At 47.9% G+C, this 18,897-nt stretch overlaps 1 protein-coding gene across 6 annotated transcripts; it reads right to left on the bottom strand.

Annotated features, from left to right (window-relative positions):
* Window positions 1-807: 807 nt before the first annotated feature.
* Window positions 808-18,696, bottom strand: CEP68 (centrosomal protein 68). 6 transcript variants are annotated; one of them, XM_069787486.1, is made up of 9 exons: window positions 18,549-18,696; window positions 16,122-16,257; window positions 7,200-7,625; window positions 5,212-6,666; window positions 3,748-3,870; window positions 3,426-3,522; window positions 2,377-2,531; window positions 1,994-2,242; window positions 808-1,241 (listed from the first exon to the last, which is right to left on the bottom strand). In XM_069787486.1, exons 3-9 carry the CDS (start codon window positions 7,578-7,580, stop codon window positions 1,191-1,193), a joined length of 2,511 nt encoding a protein of 836 aa, XP_069643587.1. In that variant the 5' UTR covers window positions 7,581-7,625; window positions 16,122-16,257; window positions 18,549-18,696; the 3' UTR covers window positions 808-1,190. The 6 variants fall into 6 exon arrangements, with proteins under 6 accessions (XP_069643587.1, XP_069643590.1, XP_069643586.1 ...); XM_069787489.1 differs by lacking the exons at window positions 16,122-16,257; window positions 18,549-18,696 and adding exons at window positions 9,729-9,824; window positions 10,934-11,852 and having other exon boundaries at window positions 1,994-2,175; XM_069787485.1 differs by lacking the exons at window positions 16,122-16,257; window positions 18,549-18,696 and adding exons at window positions 9,729-9,824; window positions 10,934-11,850.
* Window positions 18,697-18,897: the final 201 nt, after the last annotated feature.

Here is an 18,897-nt window from a genome sequence, read left to right as displayed (position 1 = left end):
TAAGCATCTCCCTGAATGCCCATGGGTACGGGGACCTGGTGTTGGTAAAGTCAGCTGCTTGAGCCTTTTTGTTGAACTTATGCTGATCTATGAATTGTCACCTGCAACTTGGCAATAAAAAAAATTGCCCTTTAAGCTGAGGTGGTGGAAGATGGGAGAGTATCAAAAAAACCCCACAAAACCCAATGAATTATTTATCATTCATAACTGTTTCAGTTTTAACTATGCTTTCACCTTCTACTTGTGCAGTACAGAAACTTTGTTCCGTTCACAAGAATGGGAGGAAATGATGCACAAGAACATGATGATTGCTATTTAGTTTAAAGGTTAATTAAAGCCAAGTACTAACATTCTGTAGTTGGCTGCAACTTTTTGGCCACTTACCTTGTTATGCTGCTTCAGAGATGCCCTTTTCTGTTGCAGAAAGTGTTTGGAAACCCTTTATGAATGTTTTTTGAGCAGTGATGAACTGCACTAGCTGTAAGAGGGGAAAGGCACAACTCTTCACCCAGGGAAACCAGCACAGCACTAACACAGCTACTGCAAATAACAGGTGACAGCAGTTCATAGATAACTTGGTTCTTCCCTGAGTGTACTCACCTGCTTACTATTTTATCAAGATTCATACAGCATATTGGCTCTTCATGTTCATGCATAAGGAAACTGAAAGTTAAATAGGCTCTGCTTCATCAGGGAGTGGTAACTATAAACAAGAGTTCAGTTTGCTCCCAGGAACCAGGAGTTGCTACTTCTTGACTTCTAGCACCTATTTTTGAAGAGCATAAACAAAACATGAGAACGCAGCTATTAAAATCACACAGCTTTACTTAGAAGTGAGTTGCACGGCACACTATGGATTACTCGGTTAAAAAAACCAGCGTGTTCCTGACATTTTGCCAACACATGGAACAAGCCACTTCTTAAATAAAAAAGGAAAGCTACATTAAAAAACAAACCAAAAAAAGGCCAGCTGTACATTCCTCACAAAACTTCCCAGTGTAGTCAGCGCTATTAACTAGACATCCCAGTAGCCAAATAACTGCTGTACAGCTCACCTTTCTCAAGCCACAGTAAAAAAAACCACAAACTGAAATCAGCCCAGCCTGGCTGACTCCAAACACAGTGATCATAGGTATTTGGCATCTCTGCAAGAGGTGAAAGAGGTGGTTTGGTGGTTGCTGCATTTCTTCTCAGCCATCCCAAGACTGGCTAACAAAGCCCAGGTCTGATAGAGGCAGCACCTGAAATAAAAGGGATTAAGTTTGCTACTGTGCTTTGGCTGCAAACCAACAAAACCAAACCCCCATGCTATACTTAAATCAACTCCACATATGCTCAGTAATGTAGAGGTTATAGTCAATGTATATTTAGCAATTTTTAAAAGAAAACAAAACACAAACTACTTAAGCTATTGTTACTCTCCTTTAAAGTACAGGAAATATTTTTTTGCCTTTGCAACTCCAAATTTTAAGGCATGCCGTGGAGTCAGCCATGAGGAAATCAATGCTCTGAGCTAATGCGGGGGGGTGGGGTGGGGGTGGCAAGGTTATCCTGCAGATCCTAAATTCCTACAGCTTGGTGCTTAGAAGCCGTTAACAGCCTTCCTGTGTCTCTGGACCCAGTGCCTTGCTAACACCCATGATTGTTTTGTACAGACACGATTTTATAGTGATTCCCAATCACAGCGTGAGTGGCTGAGGGCTGTGGTAGCACGCAGCTGACCCCATTGATGCTGCTGTGCCTCTGCCCTCAAACACCACGCACCCCTCAGCCCCTTTAAGCTAATGCTCCTGCCATGCCCTCCTGAAACACTTTTGTCTCTGCAGTTTTATTTGAAGGAAGATGTTCAAGAAATCAGCAAACAAGTTTTCTAGCCCATATTTTACACCCAAATTAACTTGCATCTCTTTCCCTCTATGACAGGGCAAGCAGCATTTTTCTCTGAAAGAAAAAAAACCAAAAAAACACAACAACCAAACAAACAAAAAAATACCCCTTTCCCATCTTTCCTCTGCTGTCCAAGTGATTTCAGTAGAGCAGCTGTGTGTGCTGGGCGGACTGCTGATGATCCCTCCACCCTGACTGACAGCGACCTGCCTGCCGGCTCCCTGGGTCCCTCCGAGGAGCTGCCATCGCTCTCATCACGATCTTGGGTTTCATCACACTGCTCTTCCCCTGACACACATTTAAAGACGATGGGGCATCCATTTTGAGATCGCCCTTGCTTTCTTCTCCTTTTAGGCTTTCCAAACGTCACATTAAAAGAAAAAATAATAAAGCCCGATGTATAGTGTTAGCTAATTTAAGTGTTTTATCTTCCTACACTTCCCTCCCTCTCCTCCCGCCACAGAAAGGCTGGTTTGCCCCCCTGCTTACCCACTGAGCAGCTGTCTGCTGCACTCCCTTGTCCTCCATCCCGTCCTCACCCTGCATGGGACCCACAGCAGCTAGAACAGATTCGTACAAGTGCTCCGCGTGGCTTTCTAGCTCTTCTGACTGTTTTGCAATCAAACCCAGCGTGTCTTTCAGAGCTGGAAAACAAAAGATACGATGGAGGTGGTAGTAACGTGACAATTCATGTCTGTAAGAGCAGTAAGAGAGAGTTCCACTCACCCAGATGATAGACTTTTGAAGGAAATCAAGTGTTAGAAATCAATAAACTGATCTTCATCCCACCCAAGTTGTGATGCAGAGTTTGGAGGGGGTGGAAAGTGACCTACGAGGCTCCAGGTTAAAACTGAAGATACAGAAGTAGGGGCTCCCAAAGGAAACCTTTGGGACTGTGTAAGAAAGCCCATCTATAATGCAGCACTTGACCACTAAAGCCCCTTTGGTGACTGCAGACCCAGACCGTCCTTTAGAAATCCCTTGTGCAGGATGCACCAAATAACCAGAGCGACTGCCTGATGTGTGCTGTGCCACCAGCCAGGCTGGGCTGTCTCCCCAAACTGGCTGCCAACACCCATCCTGGGATGCACCAAGTGCAAGCAGGGTGTGAAAATTGCCTTCTCCTCTGCTGGACAAAAGCATCTCCTCCCAGCTGCAGGCTGACAGCATCCCACAGCCCAGTGGGATCTGGCCATGCTGCAGTTAAGACAAAAACCTAAGAAGGGACCTGTAAGAGGCAGAAACCTATTCATCACCCATGATGGATGGCACGGCACAAGGCAAGGGTCAAGGTGTGGTGCAGCTGAAAGTGCTCAGAAGTAATCGCTTCAAACCTCCAAGTCACCTCACCTCCAAGTCTCCACACAGCAATGGAGGTGTAAAACCCTTTTCACTCCCATACAGCTGCTGAATGGCAAACTCTGCTCACCACTTCCACACCCACACTCTTGTGGGGCCAGGGGTTTCCGGGGGCAGACGCTACAGCCAGCATCACCGGCTGTGTCCATGACCAGCCCTGCTCAAGCGCTCCTCCTCACCTGGCGAATTCGATGCCATGCAGTCAAGGAGAGCTTCTCCCCTCTCCAGCACGCTCTCCGTCAGGCTCCGGTGGTTGGCCACATCTTTCCTGAACTCCTGGGAAAGAAAGGGGAAGAGGAGTGCTGCTTAGAAGGGTTTTTGGAAGAGAGACACCTGCAGCAGGTCACCCAGGGAGCAGTTTCCCCCAAGCAGGTTCCCAGTACTCCGATTCGGCTTTGCACACTCGATGCACCCCGCATCGCCTGCCTGGACCATGCCAGCAGTGCCTTGCTTCCCACTACTTGCTGCCCGCAGCACCGAAGAGTGGGGAGAAATACCTACCAAGTAGCGGTGCAGTGATGCCTTCACACTCTCGGCATCCAGCGAGGCTGGGACCCAGCTGTCGGTGATGTCTGCGACATTGTACAGCCAACGAATTAGCTCTTCCAGCTGGCAGCAAAACATCTACTTAACGAAGCATAACAAAAGGGGTTACTGATCTATTTCGGCAACAAAGACACAGCAGAGACAGGAATAGGTGAGCCAGTGGTGTTTCAGAAAGCACCTGCTCCTTGCTCCTCTCCTGCCCACCCCCTGCACACAAACATCCCTAAGCTTGGGAAACCAAGGATCAACAGAAAAAGAAAAAAGGCAAAAACCCCTAAAACCCTAAACACACCCCAAACCCACTGTGTGGCAAGAATTGAGGGTCACCATGAAATTGCTGCTATGGAGGTGTCAGAAGCCAATGGCACCCAGGCTGAAGGAAGAGGTTTGCCTCCACCATCTCCCAGCCGGAGAGACACCCTCCTCCTCACCAGAGCCATGCAGTTAATTTGCAGTTTCTCTTCCCCAAGGGTTCATCTCGTTCAATTAAGTGCTTTCATTTATTTTTAAAGCGTCTCAGTAAGGGATTATTTTTGTAAGATGCTGCACAAAACCCAGGGGTCTCTGCTCTCACTGAAACCAGACTCCAGCCCTGCTCCTGCTCCTCGGGGTTTTGCTATAAAGCTGAACTGCTTCTCCCTGGCACCGTGATTTCGGGCGACAGATAAACCCTAATGCTGACAGTGGAAAAGACCCTTTTATTCCCATACAAGAGGAGGGGATGAAATGTACTGGTGTTTGTAGCTATGTGCACAATAATAATTACTCTCTTGCAAACAGCTCAGCATCGCTTCCAAATTCAGCCTGGGGCTGGGGTGGGGAAGAAGATGGAGGGGAAAGTGGGGAATAATCCCCACTGGCCAGGGAGCACAGCGCTGGTGGCAGGATGGCCATGAGGCATCACTTGCCCCAAAAAATAAAAATTCACAAAATAATTCAGAAACTCTTCAGAGAAACCCTGCCAGTTCTGCCTGGCCTTGTTATACCCTTAAGTAGGACCCAGTTTGGGGAAGACAAGAGAACCTGGGATGAAGGGCAAGGCCAGCCACGCCACATTAAATAGCTGAAGTGATGGGGCAGGCAGTGAACACAGGACTTCACGCTGGTCTAGCCCCAACCATGGCTCTCGCATCTTCCCAGTGCAGCGGTGCTGCAGGACGGGCAGGCTGGGGGAAGCCAAGTGCCACATTTCCACTGAACCTAGCCCTGTGATGCTGAGCCCCAGGAAAACTGAGATGGGCTCTTGCTCCGTCAGAAGAAATTATCTGCTCCAGTGAGCCCCCCGGCATAAATTACTACCAGCTGCCAGGCAGCAAACATCATGCAGAAGGGGGAGCCTTAATTAATTGTGCCATAAACACAGGCAACATTTTATGTGAGATCTTCCCATAATAAACTTTATTTTTTGTCTCAGCCTACCTTAACACACTGGGCAAGGGACTCGCCCTCCTGGCTCTTCTTCAGATGCCCCTTGACCCGTGGTTCATTTAGGTACGTCCCATCCAATGTGCCCCTGAGACTGGTTGGTACAGGAAGCCCCCACAGAGGATCCCTATGGATCCGGCCACATGATTCAGTGTCTTCCCAGCTGGGCTTTCGAGAGCTGCAGGGGTGCCACAGCCCAGCATAATCCTCAATATTACCTCTTTTGTCCCTGTCACCCACTTCTCCAAAAGGAGCCAACTCAGATGAAAGGGGCTGCCTGCCGTCACTGTGACGTGGAAGGTTTCGGTGGTTGTGCCCAGGCGTTTTTACAGTTAAGGAAAGATTGGACAAAAACTGAGCCAGCCTTTCCAGCTCCTGCAGTCTCGGAGGCAGGGAGAGAAATTCTTCATCACCCCCCCACTCTTTCTTCAGGGGGAGCACTCCTGTTGTAGGTAAAAAACTACTAGTGCTTTTTGCCTGCCCTTTGTAGTTTGGAAAGGGGCTCCCTCTGGTGCACCAGCTTCTCCCATCTGCAGCAGGGCGGCCAGATGAACCTGGCTTAGCTGACTCTGTCATTACGTCCTTAGCAGAACCTCTAGAAGGATGAGAGGAAGCACTCTTTGCAAAGGATGCTTTTGCAATAGGTAAAGGTTCATAGTATGAGCCAGCTCCTGAGCGGCCTCTTTTTCTAGGCCCTGGGGCGGAGAACCTGTCTGCAGAGGCCACGAACCCCCAAGGTCCATTTTCTCCATTTCCCCAAGCCTGCCCACCTCGGCCGTAGATGCTGGTGGACCTTGACGTGCCCTCAGGGGAAACAGAAAAGCTGTCCAAACCTATTCCTGAATCGTGAAGGAAAGGCTCCGGCATCTTTCCCAGCTTGTATCTTGGCTTCAGCGGATAAGCATAATCCAGCAAGTCCTCGTACTCTTTATTGGGATTCCAGTGGGGTGAACGACGGTCTGGAGATGTGGGTAATGAATCCGGTATGGCACATGCCCAGTAATTGGCTTGGTATGATGACATCTCCCTGATGCGCTCCACAGTGGTGTGGTCATCAAGCAGAGGACTAAAAAGCTTGCGTGCCCGCGGTGCCCTGCCTTCTGCTGCAGCCCACCAACAGCACAGGTCCCGGGTGGCAGTGCCTGCAGGAGAAGACACATCTGCGCTGGCTGGCATGCTTTGGGCCGGCTCTTCGGAGAGGCCATTTTCTTCTGAAGACAGAGTGGAGAAGCTTGATGCGGAGTGGCTCCGCAGGGCAGTCTCGGGGCTGGGTGAGGTCGGGGGCCGCAGGAGCTCTGGGGTGGAGGATAATGGTGATTGAGCTGCCAACCTTCGGTTCCACTGGCCGGCATGGGCACCGTGGCAGCTGCCAGCAAGGATGCTCTCCTCTGCAGAGCCACGCTGGCTGGGAGGGCTGGATGCCGGCTCCCAACAGCCTGATGCCTTCACCTGCTCGAGGACAGGGGGAAAAAGGAACAGGAGAGAGGGACGCATAAAATGAAGCACAGCATCCAGACAAAAGGCTCCTTTGTGCTGGGACATGGAGATAAAAGCCCAGCCCTGGACTTGCTCTGAGGAGAGGCTGGAAGGGGAACTCTGTTCTGTCTGCGGGACAGCACACAGCTGCCCGAAGCCCAGAGTGGGTCTTGGTTTTAAGTAAAGGCATCCCAAGGGCTTGAGAAGCTGCACGAGTCATTTGGCAGCAAGAAGCACTTATTTAAGGAGCCCAAGAGGCACTTATTTAAGGAGCCCCATCACGAGCGACTTTCCAGCTCCGTGGTGGCAATACAGGAATGGAGGCAATGGCTCGGGTGTCAGAGCCCAAGCCCTTCCCCACCGTACAGCTCAGCCCGGGGCTGGGGTTGGCACACTCTGGCTGGAGGAGATAGAAAGCCCTGCTACGACAGCCCAGACAAACAAGTCCCCACCTCACCTGGGACCTCCCAGTGATGCAGCAACACCTGTACATACAACACTCTCACCTGCTGCTCTTCTGGGGAGAGAAACCGGTGGCTAACATGATGAGGCACATCGCTGTCGACAGCTCTATAAATTAACATCTCTGTCTCTGAGAGGCTTGCTCTTTCTCTGGGAAATCTGGATGTGGATGCTGAAGACACTTCTTGGCGGTAGCTCGAACCTCCCTGGGTAACACTGGTGGCCAAGTGACTGCGTCCCCTCATTGCCATGCTCTCCATCCCTTGTGAGCAGGGCGTGGCTTCCTCTGCCCCTAAAAGCTGGCGCAGGCTGTCCACTAGCTCCGGGTAGTCTGTCTCCACCTCTGTGCAGTCCCAGCTACCATCGCCTTCAGCCTTCCCACTCAGTGAGGCTTCAGAAGGTGATTTTCCCACATCCACAGCCATGGGGACAGAACTTCTTCTGCAAGATGATGCCAAGCCTTGGGTGCTCTGAAATACACAACACACAGTAGTGGCAACTCACCATCTCCCCTTGTCTCCATGCCAAGTAAAGAAACTGAGTACGTCTAATAATGAAGATCTTAAGCATGTTCTGGGTCAGACCCCAAAAATCATGAAGTTGCATCTTGGTGTGTCAAGTGGGACAAAGGAAAGAGCAAACCTTCATGTCTCAGCAGTGTTTTCTGGTTTCGAGGACATGACACACTGGGAAAATCTAATTAAAGCTCTGGCCGCACTGAGAATAAACCTGTGCTTTATACCTTGCCAGCATGGTGCAAGTGTCTCCTGAATTAATGGCCAATTTCACAAACAGTTTGTGCACCATGAGGTTACAGGGCCCAAAAGAGACATCATTAACTAGGATGTAAAGCACCTATTAGTGTGACTGAGTCTTGAAGGCTGTTGGGGTGGAAAGTTGAGGGGTTTTTAAGAGACAAACTCAAAGCCTTGAAATGGAAGCCACCCAGAAGTGAGAAGTATATATAAAAAATTAGAGGGAGAGGTAGGAGGCTGTAAAACCCAAACTTGGCACTTAGCTCTGCAGCTTCTACCTCAATTCATGACATTAACTCTTTGTGAAATTAATTAATGGAAATACTTGCTCAGCCAATGATACGTTTTCAGGCGTGCTGTAGAGCCAAGGCCATTGCATCTTGCTGCAAATCCTTCTAACATGAGGTATTATTCTCGAAGCCTGAGCCCTGGGTACTCCACACAGGGAGGTGCTCCACCATCACCCTCTCGCTGCCTGTGCTGGCCTCCAGTGAGGAGCTGCAGCAGGACAACTGATAAGCCACATCAAGGAGACCCAATACAGCACACGGGAGATCTTGTTTTGCGAACACCAGTCAGAGCCAAGCACCTCTTGCGTTCACCAAGCTAGCAGGACTCAAAAATACTCTCAACATAAATGACACTTTGCGGGCTCCCCACAGAGCATCGAAACGGGCACTGCCGAAATCCCCACATGTAGGCTCTGTGACACTCAGTCACAGGCGGGCATCCTCAAAGCCCCGGCAACACTGAAGCCTCTTCCAGCAGCTCCAGCCCAAAGCAGGTTGCCAGCATTAGGAAAACACTGGTAGAATGGTTTTGCCAGTACTCACCCAGCTAGTGCCGGGCTAGCGATGGAGAGGCTAGCCAAGGGAGCATCAACATCAAACTCAACTTAAAAAGAAAAAAAAAAGGAGGAAAGAAAGTATTCCCAAACAATACTTAGAAGTGGGAAGCAAGTTGATACTCATACCCTCTGTCAGCTCTTTTGTCGTGATCTTGTTTTATGATCCACCCCTCTGGCAACAGGGGTTTTCCCACGGGCAGAGCCCATGCATGTGAACAAAGAGCAACGGGGCGATGCGCCGGGTCTCCAGGGGAGACCAAATCCCCAGCACAACCCGCAGCAGGCACTGCAGCTGCCTTCCCCCTCCCTGAGAGCCGGCAGCCTGTACAACTGCTGGGCAGCTATATTCAGCACAGCAGCAGCTGCACAGAGGGCAAGTAAAGCCTGGGCTCTCCCAGCCCTCCAAGCAAGCCGTGTCCCCCTGCTGACACCTGGACTCACCCACTTGATCGCTTAAGTTGCTACTGAATACAACCCTACACACATCAAGTCATCATAAAATCGACCGTATTGCTCTCTTTTTCCCCCTGAAAAGGTTGTATATACAAACAAAATGGCATAGTAATTGCAATAAACGTAATTGATAAAAGTACCCCTGCTAAATTCCCTACATATTATACAACAATATATCATTAAAATATATGTAAGCATATATATCTTCTTTAACAGAAGGTAGATTTCTGATGCTAACACGAAGAATATCTCAAACCACTCACGAACCCATGTGTGTTTCCCACATAGCACATGTGGGATTTCTTCATGTATCCATCACAGGTTTTTAGGGCCAGAGGTCTCCTGAGCCCCAGGAGGCAGCTCCGTGTCACCTGCCAACTTTCACCAACTCCCATTCAGTCCCTCTGAGCTAGTTTTGCTTAGACAGTCAGGCAAGCAAGTATTAGCAAATCGAATGCCAAATCCAACTTACAGGTAATTTAAATGCCCAGAAAATCCCCTGAGATGTATTTGTTTACCAGCTTTGAAAGCCAGGGCCTTGGCCACAAGGAGAAACGATGCTCGCTCGCTGGCTGGATTGCTCCTCTTCCAACCAAAATCTCATGAGAAAAAAGCTGCCGGGCTGACAAATCATAAGGTACCACGTATTAAATTCCAGGATCTGTTTCAGAGCCTAAAAGCCTGCTTCAAATTCACCATTTGGGGCGCGTTCCTCCGTGACAGGAAGCAGGTGATTCAGCAGAGAACACCACTAATTATCACGACATGAACAGGCATCTCACCGGCTCTAATCCCTCCTTGCACATACTGGCAGTGCTGTACATCCAAAAATGATCCAGTAGATTTAAGTCTTAACAGAGAGGGGAGTGCTGGACACCATAGCTTTGGACATAAATGCCTCAACAATCAGTTCTGTTGTTGGGCAGTGATTTTAAAAAATATGTAAAAGAAAGAAAAGTTTAACAAGGCACCACTGCAGACTTTAAAGTTTTAAATTGAATGTGCAGTAATAAATGATCGACCTCGGTACCTCTTTATTTTTAAGAAGATGCCACATTAAATTCAAAGTGATGTTGAACATCGTTCTCTCCATCAGATTTAGCAGCTTGAGTCATGTGTCAGTCAGCCCAGTAAAAACAACTACAAAAAACATATATAAGCTTGGCCTTAAATCTGAAAAGGATGTGTTAAGCAACATTAAAAAAAAATTATAGGTCACAACCCATCTGTTATTTTTGTAACTACACAGGAGCACAAAGGCTGAACTATTCTGAACTTTCAAGACTATTTGTTGATCTTATGGACACAGCATGCAGTGATATATATTTCTATAACATCATCAGTCTTTAAAAAAAGAGCAAGTGCTGGTTCACAGGTTCATTAAATCTCCAGAAGCTAATTGGAAGCTCAAGAGAAACTGGGAAACCTGCCAATACACGAGTGAGAAAATCTGCTTATTTCATAATTTGTAAGGATATTCAAATGGACACCAGAGATTTCACTGCCTTTTCAAAAGCCTCTAATTCAGGCAGCTAATTTCAATTAATTTCAGGGAGAGCTGGACACCCAGCCACACTTGGATGCAAACTAGATGGGGAAGTCACACACATCCAGTACACAGAACGGTCAGGCAAGAAGTCATATTTAAAAACAGAATGAAAATGCTAATGCCACTAAGTGCAACTCTCAACTACAAGAGCAGCTAAAAAACAAGGTTTCTCACCATTTTCCAACAAAACCACAAAAATTCAGAGCTCAGGTTGCCAGCGGTAGAGATGCATCAAGATTAACCCTCACGACGAGAAGCAAGCCCAAATCCTCAGGCAGGACTGACACAGCTCTGCAGAGGGACGTACGACCACAGCTTTAGGCACGATGGAGACTTTCCACTGGCCTTAAAACCACATGAAAACTGCCAGAAATTCCAGCTACACCCGAGCCCTCAATTGTCTCACCAGCAACGGGGCGGCTCAGAAGCAGTACCCGTGACTGGTTTTTTTAGATAACAGATGAAGACAGCGGCTGTTTCATTCATTTCAACGGGGGAAGGTCCACGGGGACCTCTCAATTAAAGCGATCCCTGAACTTTTCACGTCGTCAAAAGAAAGCTGCTTGCCAAAGAGTTACATAAACCCCAGCAGACAAGAAGAGCTGTCCCAACGAGAGTTACCACTTGGCTGGCAGACTTCAACAAGAGCAGCAGACGCTGATGGAGTTTCCGTCTCCCACCAGCCCTGGTTTTGCTGGGGAGGAGCTTTTTTGTTGTTGTTTCGGGGAAAAAACACACTGCTCTTGCCTTTCAGGCCTGCGGAATGTGAGTTTTGGGGTGGTTTTTTCCCTTTTCTTGCATGCTTCCACCCGAAAAGCCTTTCCGCAGCTGAAAAAATGGCACATTAACCAAAAAAAAAAAAGAAAGAAAGGCAATAATGCCGAGGAGGCACCGCACCCTGGGGATGCCCGCGCTGAACTGCTGGAGACACGGATGCAACGCGCCACGGGTAACGGGGACGGGCTTCCAAAGGGAAAGCCGCCCGCTTCCTCCCCGCCCGCCCCCCGGGACTCCCGGGCAGCACCCGGAGCTGCTGCTCCTCCGTTCCGCGCCGTTCCGTGCCGTTCCGTTCTCCTACCCGCCCCCGGGGACCGCCACCGCCTCGCCCCGGCCCGCACCTACCCAGCGGCGACCACCGCCGCCCCCGCCGCCACGCCCCCCCGTCCCGCGTCCCAGCCAATGGGAGGGGCGGACGCTACGTCACCAAGGGCGCCCTTGCGTCCCGGCAGCCAATGGGAGCGGAGCGTGGCGCTGGGCCCCGCGGCGCGGCCGTGACTCCACCCCCGCCACCCCCGCCGCTGGGCGGGGAGCGGCGACCCTGCTGCCGGCCCGGCCCCGGCCCCGGCCCCGGCCCCGCTCAGGGGTGGGGAAGGCAAATTCGCCGCCTACCCCCGGGGACTGGAGGACCCCCCCGGGACCGTCGGGCGCTGCCGTTGCTGGAGCAGCGTCACCTCCACTGCCTGTGAGGAGCTTGTTGCGACTTGAGGGTGTTTCCTTTTATCCCATAGATTGACCTTCCCGGGGCTGAGCTGTGCGCTGGCAGCCCCCGCACCTCCCCGGGCGTTACCGCGCTGTTTCTGGGGCGGAAAACCATCTCAAAATGGTATTGCATGAGCAATGACTGCGCGTGTAATGGCAAATGGGTTTTAGCATCCTACGAGCACGACGCAAAGCCCCTTCGGCCACAGGAGGAGGTGCCGGTGCAGGACCTTCCTCCGCTGTAGCAGAGCGGGGCCTGGTTCAAGACCAGGCTGCCGGCGAGTGCAGAGCCTGGCCGTCGGATGCTGGTCGTGCCCTGCCCTTCGGGCAACTTTCTGGGTCGATCCTCATGCCTTTCAGGCTTTGAAGCAGGCTGCTCCGGCGTTTGTAGCCGGCCAGACCCTTCCTTCTTTGGTGGCTGGAGCGGCTGTGTCCCAGCATGTGCCCATATCCCGTAGAAAATACAAACCTTTCCCCTTGTTTATGTCCGTAGGCTGATTCTGGTTTTTGTCTGCATCATCTGCTCCTGGAGTTTTGTTTCTCAGATAATGCTGAGATTTCCTGGAGGTCAGTTATTTGATAAAGCACTTTATGAACAATGTTGCTGCCAGCTTTTGACCGTGAAGGACCAAAGAGACATTTCGGGTTTGCTCAGCAGTTGGGCGGCAGGGTGAGAGGAACAACACAGGTATCCCAAGTCCCTGGCTAGTGCTTCGGTCCACTGGCCACATTCTTCAGCCCCGCGGCGAGTTCCAGCTCTGCCACCCCTAGAATTATGGTCCAGATTGCCAGCTGCTGTGACCTGGGTTTATTCTACTGACCTTGGTGGAACCGGCCCCATTTACCATCCTGGAGGATCTTGCTTTTTCTCTCTAGAGAAACAGAGTGGGAGTATCTTTTCCAGGGCTGCGTCAAAAAGTGGAGCTGTAACGCCATGGTATAGCATGGTACACTGGTCTCAGAAGAACTCACAGCCAAGAAAAAGCCCACATCACCTCTGTTCCTGCATAATATTTCTATATTTGGGGCTTCTTTTGATGAATGTTACAGCTGGTCTTCCAGAGGGCAGCACATTCCCCTGCCTCAGATGCACGCTTCTCAGAGTCAGCTTTTTGTTAGAATTCATGCAGGCAAAGCCCTTGTGAAAGAAAAGTGCTTTAAAAATGTTTATTGCTTATTCTCCAGGGAGCCGGTTGCCTGCCAGTAGAGGCCATGCTGATTTCAGGCAAGTCAAAAGACTGAAGCAGACACGGATGGGTCATGATTCATACCCAGGCTTGGCTGTTTTTAGCTGGTTTAAATTACTTGCAAGCTGCCAGACATTGTTCTCAGAGCTGAATAGCACTCGGCTGTGGTCTCAGCCCCAGCAGGAAAGGTTCGCATCCTGTTTCACCTCCGATCAAACGAGTGCCAGGATGTCTACAAGAACAGCCAGAGCACCGCAAAATCTTTCCCGTCTCCTTGGGCTCATGCTGAGAAGTTGTCAATAAACAAGGGGGGGGATAAACTGGTGATCTAAAGGAGGATTATTTAAGAAATTCAGGGAAACAATACCGATTTCTTCCACTGACATCTGGCCTTCTTTGTTAAGAACTTTGCTGAAGAGAAACTGGCTTATTCAATCTACAATACAGGGTCAAACCCAGCCAAACTCTGACCCAAAGTCACTCAAGGCTGGGAAAGACTAACATGGATATTTTCTTGCTGATTTGAGACCTCAGGATTCTTTCAGACTTGTGTTTTTCAGCAAGAAGGTTCTGCAGCAAAGACAAATAGTTTCACCACATCTGTGTATGCAATAATTCAGCAGTAATCCCTGTATCTATGACATGAAGTAGAGCTTGCTTACAGTGATCAGATTTGAAAGTGGTGCATTTCTAGTGTATGAGAAGCTGGGATATGAAGGCTCCATTTTCTTCAAAAACTTCTACCTTCTTGGTGGGAGTATCCATATTTTTGTACAGAACTAGATCCATCAGGAGCACCAGCTGTATGTATCCTGAGTTTTAATATGCCCATAAACAATGATGTGCTGGAATCCAGAGTTTTTGGCACATCAATTTGTAATTTCTTTCTATTGAATGGTCTCACACTATAAGCCAGTTAACACTCTGCGATGAAACCTGAAGCCTGGATGTGCCCCATATGCTCTTGCATAGCATCTGCACTATCTTGGGCATCAAATTTCAGTCTCACAATGCAAATGTTTGGGATGGATGAGATGTCAGCAAATGCAGGGGTTGGACCTGACCTATTTGTTCCCAGAGCATTGCTAGCAATATTAATAGAGTACCGCTCTAGAGTGAAAAGAAAAACTGGTTGTAATCACTTTGCCATCCTTTGGCCACCAGTATGGCATTATCTGTGGGGAGGATTTGCCTGCATTTGGAAAATTATTCCATTTCTGATGCTGTGCCTCAGACAGCCAGAGAGTTAATATTACATATAATACACGTGCCATCTTCCAGTGTTAACTTATCATTGAGGTGGGAAGGAGCTGCCACAAGCTTTCTTTGCTTCTGTTGGCTACATCAAAGTGATTGACATTATTCCTCTTCTGTGTTAAAATTGCTCAGGTACTGATTTATAAAAATACCTATGTTGCAACCTGACAGCACCGCATTCCTCGCTCCTCAAGGACAGGCTGGCTGGCAAACTCTCCTACCCGTGGTTCTGGGCAGGAGCTGTCTTCGTACAAACTGCTCAGCACTCTGCTCACTGTGCACTTGCTCTGCCTAACCTCTTTCTGAAAGGTATTTGCAGGGAGAGGTCCTTCTCTCTCAGGATAACAACCCTTTTCTTTTCCCCAGAGGTCAGGATTTCCACATCTTGGACCGTTCCCCTTGTTCTCCTGTGGATTCTTACTCTTTGGGCCACATTTCTTTGAAGGTCAACACCTAAACCTGGTCCAAAACTCCAGCATGGGCTTGGCTATGATTAGGCAGAATTGGTGTGGTAGTCCAGGCTGCGTTCCTGTTTACACACCCTGGTACAGTATCTGCCTTATTCACAGCGCAGGGCATTGACTCATGCTTCTGACTGCCTGTAACTTCCTGTGCCTGATCCTTAATCTACCATTTCCTACCAGTATTAGTGCAGTTAATTACTCTCATCTAGATTAACTCTTTGCAGCCTCTGTTTCCCAGACCCTCTCTCGATTTTTCCAATGTTGCTATGAATTTCAGCCCTGTACTTTTCCATGTTCCCAGACCTTTTCCTCCAGGTGGGATATGCAGATTTTCTCTGTTCCAACATTTTTGCCACTAATCAACTACTTATGGTCCTGGACCTACAGTAGGCCCCTGAGGAATCCAGTCGTTCAGCTGGACAGTCACTCTAGTAATGTCTAAAGAAGCAGGTTCAAACTCAGCCATGTTGCTTTAGCTTCTTTATAAAGTCATGAGAAGACTCATCAACAGCCTGCAAATTTTGTCTCACTCTTCAAGATCATCATAGCTGCTACTGCACTATTACTAAATATCTCCCCCAAAAGGTAGCTGCTTCTTTTTCTTCCTGATTTTGGAGAAGCACCTGAAAATAGGACTTAAGCACACTCAAGGCAGCAGACACATGAAACATGTAAGGCAGATTAATGAAGAACAGAGGAAAAACCAGAGTGACATCTATTTTAGTGTCAACATAGAAGTGCAGAGCAGTGCTAACAGCTGGGCAATTTCAGTTCTTTACCATTCGGTTGCTCAGCTGGCCAGAGTGGCAGAATTTAGCCCAAGAAAAAGGTCAAACAAAAATTGCACTTCTCCTCTCTGGCCACACGATGTACCCATCACACCACGAAAGGCCTGGCCAGACAGCCAGCAACAGGAGACCCAGCCATGAAGGCAGGTGTTTCAAGTTTCCATATTCCCCCAAAACATCTCCTTACCTCTATCCAGGCGTTCTGAAACACCCACACAGCTGAACAGGGCTAGGTGCCGCGGTGCAGAGGGGGATGAATGGGATGGAGTCGGTGTGGTCCAGACACTTTGCCTTTCCTCTTGTTGGATGAAGGTGACACGTTGCTGTGAAATAAATAGGAGCCGGATGGTCAGGAGGTGGTGGCAGCTTTTGATCCATGTGAATTAGAATGGACAATGAATAATTGGGATTAATTTTATTTTTAAATGTGAGATTTTACTGCTGCTTTCAGTAGGGAATATGGGGGATTTCCTTTTCATTCTAATTGCTGGGATGTCTTGGCCCTTTGTCATTTGTGCGTTGTCCTGAGCAGAACCGAGAGGCTCTTCAAAACCAGAGCTGGGATCTGCAGGAACCAGTCATCAGTGTAGATTTGTAAAAGAAATATTGGGATTGGTCTGAATGAAAATCTGTTTATGTAAGCGTCAGAAGAAATAGCAGAGCAGGGGAGTTAAGAACAGCTTGTATTCATAACAAATTACACCATTCCCAGCAAAAAATTTGAGACTATGTTGTTTTTGTCAAGCCCAGGTCTGCACACTGATAAGACCATAGCACATAGCACACACAACTCATTCATGAAGAACTCTCCTCTCATAACAGGAGGATGGCGGCATATCACATCTCCCATTCCTTCTCCTGGCAGCCTAGCAAGAAGAGAGACTGCAGCAAAGGATCACCACAAAACAACTATCAATTCTTAAAGATTATTAAAGAACTGTCCCAAAACTGGGACAGTTAATGAAGATTTGACAGCCATCATCCCTTGTTGTGTATGTTGCATGCAAGTGATCAGGGCCAGACCACTTGAACAGCCATGTCTCATTGCTTGTGAGCATCAGTGAATGAAATCTGTAAGAGAACAAGTGTGGGCAGGTAAAATCAGCTTAAAATGTAAATAAATACCATATTCCCCTTCTGTAAGATCTCATACTGAGTTTGGCCACACTCTTTTCCTACCTCAGCAAAAATGGTACTGCTAAAAGGACAAAGCCCAGTGCCTTCAGGATGGTCAGTGAGTCAAATTACTCGAGCCAATTATCAACGCAGTACCAAAGAAGCTTAATCTTGATGATTTGGTTGCTGTTGGTTGGAACCTACTTGGTTTGAGAGATTTGAGCTGCAAATGTTTGTAGGCCTCCCTCAAACTCTAGTAGCTGTAGGCATCGCCATCTAATTATACTCCAGCACAACACGATGAAGAGAATCCCGATCTGCCTGATTGTGTACATGTTTTGGTGACACAATAATTACAGTAATTTACATCGCATTGCTGATCACTATCCTGTGGAGATGGCAAAGTCTTGTTACCCAAGCCTGTGGAGTGGCTTTGTGTTGCATGTCTGGTCCTAGGTTTCTGAGCGAGTTTGTAATTTGTCTGGTCCTTGGCATATATTTTGTCAAACCCAACCCTTATGATTATAAGGATAACTTTCAAAACGTGGAAATAAATTCCAGCTGCTACCCTTCCTGCCCAGTTTAAAACCACCGGTATCTTCCGTAGCATGATGGCTTGACTCTTAACATCCAAGATGCAAGAACTTGCAAGAATAGCAAGTTAGCTGTAAACTTGCCAAGCTATTTTCATGCACATCACATCTCACAAGACCCCCCGAGAGGTACAAGGTACTTGTATGTTTGCTTGAATGCTGAAACGGGGAGATAGCAGATTTGATTTTCAACAAGCTAACATCAATCTACATATTTTAAACATGACCTGTTAGCACAGCTGTACCACACAACTTGTTCGACTCAAACGATTCATTTCACAGCAGAACAAAATGGTGTTGACTTTCGTTTAACTAACTTGCAAAGCACTTCCCTATAATTCTATCTATCTTAATCAGACAAATTGGGGATTAAAAAAAAAAAAAAAAAAAGAAAGGACTGATCTGCTTCTTGGCTGTAATTGGATTTCCTCTGCAAATATTAAGTTACAACAACAGCAGCGGCTTTTGTTATAAATCTATTTTTAAATGCTTTTCTTCATGTGAACTAGACAAATGTGTGGCACCTGCCTGTTGAGCTTTTTAGAAGGCAGAAGTGAGGAATATTTTCCCAAAAACTCTCTTCCTCTTAAAAAAAGATGAAATTGGAAAGCATGTGGCCAGATTGGTAGGTGGTGGTAGAAAAACAGAATAAAGTAATTGAACTTTAATTAGAACTTCTTCCAACTTTTATCTCTCTGTTGAAATATCATAAGAAACTTTATCTATTTATCTATAATAATCCCTAGCAAGCTCTAATGTCTGGCTTGAGTCAGCTGGGACTCAGTCTAAGGCTTGACTCAGTTCTCATTAAAGACAATAAATCATTCCACATTTTTCCATGGGTCTCATAAAGCTTCATGTGTTTCAAATGGCAAGGCACTACAGCTCTGACAACCACCACTTACCTCAGAAGGTTTCAGAAAACCTGCTTGTTTTAGGCAGCAGCCATCGTTGTATCCAAAGCTGACATTTGAATGGCTAGAGGATAAGGTTCAAGAGGATGTCTCTGTTAGCTCACTGGTCTAGCATTCCTCCAGGTATCTCCTCGGGGTTTCAGCTAGGAAGCGAGAAGACAAAGACACAACCATGGGGTCAGATAGGCTTTCTGGAAACAACCACATTGATGGTTTAATAAAATTCACGTACCAAGACACAATACCAGTCACAATTTGTAAGTCATAAATGGGCAGGTCCTTCAAATTATATTTCTTTCTTCTGGTGCTTGCAATTCTTGCAAATTTTGCACCCATGTTT

This window comes from Haliaeetus albicilla, chromosome 7, assembly GCF_947461875.1.
Source record: "Haliaeetus albicilla chromosome 7, bHalAlb1.1, whole genome shotgun sequence".
Lineage (NCBI taxonomy): Eukaryota > Metazoa > Chordata > Aves > Accipitriformes > Accipitridae > Haliaeetus > Haliaeetus albicilla.
Note: the sequence above shows the minus strand (reverse complement) of the source record. Positions and strands in the feature narration are given on the sequence as shown.